The sequence below is a fragment of the Nansenia antarctica genome, assembly GCF_963989245.1.
Source record: "Nansenia antarctica genome assembly, chromosome: 3".
Lineage (NCBI taxonomy): Eukaryota > Metazoa > Chordata > Actinopteri > Argentiniformes > Microstomatidae > Nansenia > Nansenia antarctica.
The window spans coordinates 33040394-33046236 of record NC_137688.1 but is presented as its reverse complement, the minus strand read 5'-3'; the positions used below and the strand labels follow the sequence as shown (position 1 = coordinate 33046236).

The window sequence follows — 5843 nt, the reverse complement described above, 5'->3', positions numbered from 1 at the left end:
TGAACAGTGTTGGGGTACACCACCACGCTGACGGCCACCAGCGTGTTCAGGGCGAAGTCAAAGATCTGGTAGCAGAAGAACGGGATGATCCACGCCGCATGTTGCTGGAGAGAGAGAGAGAGAGAGAGAGAGAGAGAGAGAGAGGGAGAGAGAGAGAAAGGGAGAGAGAGGGAGAGAGAGAGTGAGAGACAAAGACAGAGATCTCAATTAAAAACAAAAAAAAGTACAATAGCAGTTTTGACTGCCATACTGTATTATGTCCTCCTCTGGGGAGGCTGGTGGACATAGAAATCAGAGGCCCGGGGCTCATTGTAATGCATGGAATGGAATGAACAATAGTCTCAAACACCGGCCCAGGCACTCCAATGAGCCTATCTTCCGATTTCTACCTCCGCCGGCCTCCCCTGGTCCTCCTACATACGTACCTTATAAGCCCCGTACGTTGCCATCCCACATATCAGAATCATCAACAGGGAGATCGCCGTGGCGATACATATGTCTGAGGAGAAACAGAAACATATACTGTATTAGGACTCATTATGACGCATTATGAATTTTGAGAGTTTCACATTTCTACTGTAATTAAGGCTATCTATTTGATGTAGATTAGAATTGATATTGTTGTGTTGGAGTAACCAGGGGTAACATCATTCGAGGTGAGATCGATGTCGGCCATGTTTTTTGATGAGTCCATGTGTTGTAACAGAACACGCTACGCGGATGGTGAGTCCATGTGTTGTAACAGAACACAGAAACACATCAGAGATCAAATCAACGCCTCTGATGCTGAGGTTCAACTTTACGTAACATCGGCCGCACACACACATGTACGCAAACATGTACGCATGCATGCACACACACACAGCAAATAAATCTGCCACATCTAAATTTGACCTCTCTCATCCTCTCTCTCTCTTGCCTCTCTCTCTCTCTCCCTCTCCCCCTCCCACTCTCTCTCTCCATCTCTCTCCCAGTTGAAACATATGTCCACACATCTTTGACACCCTATAAAGACCCACCAGATGAAGCCCCTTCCTTAATCCCCCCCCCCCCCATCTGTGGGACTTCTGTGAGTGCTCAGTCGCCTGTCCATCCCCTTTAACACCAACACACCACACCACACCTTCATCAGCATCATCATCATCATAATGCTGACCAGGAGCCGGCCCAGCCTATAGCAGTGAGGCTGAGCGGATGTTAATCCGGAGGAATTAGGACAGTCAGATTGAATCAGAGTCGCCGGGGGCACCATAGCCGAGGGGCTGCCATGTGGAGGATGATAGAGACCAGAGTGTGGGGGGAGAGAGAGAGAGAGAGAGAGAGAGAGAGAGAGAGAGAGAGAGAGAGAGAGAGAGAGAGAGAGAGAGAGAGAGAGAGAGAGAGAGAGAGCGCTATGCTTGACCTATGACCAATGTCACAGTGTGTTTGTGGATATTAGTGTGTGTGTGTGTGTGTGTGTGTGTGTGTGTGTGTGTGTGTGTATGTGTGTGTGAGCGTGCGGGTGTGTGTGTGTGTGTGTGCATGCATGCGTGTGTGTGTGTGCGTGTGTGTGTGTTATTGCTGCTCCAGAGGTTGACCAACCGTATCAACATTCTAAACCGTTCTGGTCCTTTCATCAAACGTATGGCCCTTTGTATGCGCAATCTTTATGTGCAATGCTGCCTTCATGACCAGTCGGGTTATGCTTTATGTTTATGTTAGAAGTTATTTGCGTAGAGCTTCCTATTGGTTGATTCTGATGCTCGGATTCTGAAACAGCAAGTATCATCTGAGCACAACGACAATGTTTCCCAGTCAGAAAATCTCTGAGTTTCCTATTTCCTATGTCATGAACGCAGCATTATGAACGACATTTTCAAAGTTCAATAGTTTTCTATGTTTATATAGATTGTAATTGTTTGTGGAGAGAGAGAGAGTGAGAGAGAGGGGGAGAGAGAGAGGGAGAGAGAGCGAGGGGGGGGGGGGGGGACAGAAAGATAGCGAGATAGTGAGAGACAGAGACAGAGAGAGAGTGTTGTTGCTCATGGATTGTTCCTCATGAACCATAAATAATAAATAATAAATAAATCATACATAAATATAATAAATAATAAATACATATAATAAATAATAAGGTTAATCTTCTTACTGGCGTCGTCCATAACGTCCATGTCGGTGCCCAGCTCTGCGCTGGTGAGGTGGTACCGGTACTGGACCGGGTCGTTTAGCGCCGACAGCAGGATGAGCAGGACCACAGCGTTGATGAGCTACGGGTGGGGAGGAGGGACATCTCCTTATTGTCAACAACAACGGTCTCTAGGAGGTTACTGATTTTACTTTATTATTATATTAGGGATCAAAAATAAGCATCCGTGTACACCAGGGGGGGCCGGGCGGGGGGGGGTAGGCATCGGAGGGCGGGCTCATTGTAATGCACGGGATGTTTTGATACCATTCCTCATTCCATCCTACGCATTATAACGAGACTATCCTCCGATTTCTACCTCCACCAGCCTCCCCTGGGGTAAGCCTCCCATCAAACAAGCATCAGATCCCTGAGTATCACACATGGAAGCATGACTGGTAACACTTAGTACCAACGTGGTGAACACACACACACACACACACACACACACACATACATCACAAAAAATACACAACACACATACACGTCACAAAAAATACATCACAAAAAGTACACACATATCACAAAAAATACACAACATCCCCCGCCCCCCCCCCCACACACACACACGCACACGCACACACACACACACACACACACACACACACACACACACACACACACACAGTTATCATGGGGAGTAAATTCAGTGATGTTTCAAGACCACAAAATGGAGGTCTAATAGTGATGTAGTTGAATGAGTGGCTGCAGGAAGTAGCAGCTGATGACTGTGGTAAACGGTGTTAGGTTGTGTATGGTTCTGTACACCATAGCTAGATCAGCAATTGAAGGATTTAACAAACAAACAAATAAACATGCAAATATTGTTTATCATTATGAGCAATAATAATACAATATATCTTCAAACGTGGCACTGGAGAGTACAGGTAGAGAGACATTGACCATAGCTAAGAGCAGGACCTGTTTGTTGACAAAATGTGTTTGTTTTTCTTGATTGGCGTTTTATTATGTTGTCATTTTGTCTGTGTATTATGTATGATTGTAAACGGTGTCTACACTGGGCTGAGTGGGCTCCCTTTGTAAAGGAGACCTTGGTCTCAATGAGACTGCCTGCTCAAATAAAGCTACAATATGAACAGTGCAGCAGATGAACACAACACTGTGGGCCTGTTGTAGAGCTCTGTTCGGAGACGTCAACACGACCGTTAGTCCGGTGGATTTGGTTTGATGCTTTTTCCGTCCTCGCAAACAGAGGACACTGCCGCTTAAAGGAAAGCCCCGGGATTTATCTCCTAATAACGCTATTTATAAGACGCCAGAGCTGTCCCGGGTCTAAAAACAGAAGCCACCATTCAGAAAATAGACCACAGGGATAATGTAACATGGTAATAGACCACAACAAGGAGAATAATGTAACACGGTCGACAAATAACACAGACCGACGTCAGACGTCCCCAAACTAAATAAGTTACAATCCTATAATCCTATAACCGTAACACCCCCCAAATAAAATAAAATAAAATAATAATAATAATAAATAAATACAGGACATGTATTGCAATAATGACATCGTCTTGATATGAATGTATCAAACGCGACGCGAAGGACATCACAAAATGGCCAATGAGCGACCAAGCGGACAACAACTAACAACTACTAAGCATAATGAGAAAACTTAAAACAATTATATTTAAACAACAACAACAACAGCAGCAAAATATATGAATTCCTTTCATGTCCATAGCCTATTTCAATATACACATACACGCTGCGTAGATAATTAAAACAAATATATGGGGGGGAAATGTCATTGTAAATATTGTAATGACTAGATGTGTCCTACCATGTACCAGACCCCCAGGATCACGGTACCGGTCCGGACGTGGCAGCACAGACAGCAGCGGGTCGAGTACCACCGGTCCCACGGAGTGATCATTCTGCCGGTGGAAGGGCGACGCTAGTTCATGTATGTCTCCACAAGTCAATCGTCTAAATTTCCCCTCAACCGACTCGGTGAAACGGGTCGAGATCCTCGTCGTCCTCAGGAGCGCCACATCCACGGTGCTGACTGGTGCTCGGTGCTCCGCCGTCTGGACGGGCCAGACGCTCACTGTCACTCAGCCTCGGCCCGGGAACACGTGACCGCGGCGGAGGATTTTGGCCGAGATCAGAATCTTTGTGAATCATCGTCGTGATTAATAATAATAAAAACAACAACATCAATAATAATAATAATAATTATTATTATTATTATAAATCAATATGTCAACTGATGTAGGCCTAGCTATATACCTCTTGATTGAGGATAACTTATAGGTTGGCATAACCGATGGCCTGCTTTACATGTTCTTGGTGAATTCGATAGATGTTACCCCCTGTATAATAATAATAACAACAACAACAACAACAACAACAACAACAACAACAACAATAATAGTAGTAGTAATAACAACACCAACAACAACAACAATAATTTATGTATAGCGCTTATGGCAAGGTCCTCCACAGACATGTTGATCCCCTTTGATCTTTACAGTGTGTGTGTGTGTGTGTGTGTGTGTGTGTGTGTGTGTGTGTGTGTGTGTTAGCAGTGTGTGTGTGTGTGTGTGTCTGTGTCTGTGTGGAGTGTGTGTTAGCAGTGTGTGTGTGTGTGTGTGTGTGTGGAGTGTGTATTAACAGTGTGTGTGTGGAGTGTGTAAGCAGCTCTGTAGTGGGTGTAGAGCAGGGGAGGCTGGTAGAGGTAGAAATCGGAGGACGGGCTCAATGTAATGCACGGAACAGAATTCCTCCTCCATTCCATTTGTTAGATTCGATCAATATTCATTCTATTAATTGTGTTTTCATTATAAGGTAGCTTAGAAGTCTGGTGGAATATTACTCAGGGTCATTTTACAAATAACTGCCTTCCAAATGAATCCTAACAATGTTTTGAGAACACATCTTATCATCTGCAGACTCAGCTAGCACTAGGCCTTGTCTGGAGGAGTTAGAGTCGTCAAGGTCCCTTGTGGGGGGGGGGGGGGGGGGGGGGGGCAGGTGAATCTGCAGGATGGTCTGATGGGGAATGTTAACCACTGTGAGATGAGTGCTTATAAGCTTCTGTCTGGGTGAAAAGATCTTGTTGTAGCTGGGTTGGAGTCTGTTGCAAGCTGGAAGGAGAGAGATTAAAGCCTGTATCCTATATGCTGCAATTCTGTAATAGATCTATTCTCCTGAGGACCCAGCAACCCGTGTTTGAAGTTTATCATTGAACCTGAAGACCGTGTTGTTGAGGGGCTATTTTACATTGAATGGCACAACGCAGAGATGAGAGACATCTGAGATCAATATCCTCCACCATAATTAATAACTGAAAAAACAATCAGATCCATAACATTCCATGCATTGCAATGAGCCTGTCCTCCGATTTCTACCTCCACCAGCCTCCCCCGGTGTACAGCTGCCCAGCAGATGGACCAGAGATGAGGCTGCTGCCTGCCAGCGAGCTAAGCCTCCAGTCCAGGGCGGTGGATAGCTCCATCCCTCCCTAGCTCCATCCCTCCCTTCCTCCTTCCCTCCCTCCCTCCCTCTCTCCCACCCTCCTTCTCTCCCTCCCTCCATCCCTCCCTCCCTCTCTCCCACCCTCCTTCTCTCCCTCCCTCCATCCCTACCTCTCTCCCTCCCATACCACATCACATCAGAGGGATTTATTAATTCCTTGCTCCAATAGCTAAAACCT

The 5843-nt window shown here is 45.7% G+C and overlaps 1 protein-coding gene across 1 annotated transcript in view; it reads right to left on the bottom strand.

Annotated features, from left to right (window-relative positions):
- The window catches only part of laptm4b (lysosomal protein transmembrane 4 beta), a gene marked incomplete at both ends in the record, with an annotated part of 8474 nt that extends 4413 nt beyond the window's left edge, over positions 1–4061 (bottom strand). Inside the window, 4 exons of the mRNA XM_080526454.1 lie at positions 1–104; positions 426–499; positions 2129–2246; positions 3969–4061. The exon at positions 1–104 is cut by the window's left edge and continues 19 nt beyond it. Of these exons, the coding sequence (XP_080382580.1) occupies positions 1–104; positions 426–499; positions 2129–2246; positions 3969–4061 (389 nt within the window). The remainder of the gene's footprint in view (positions 105–425; positions 500–2128; positions 2247–3968) is intronic.
- Between the last annotated feature and the right edge of the window lie 1782 nt (positions 4062–5843).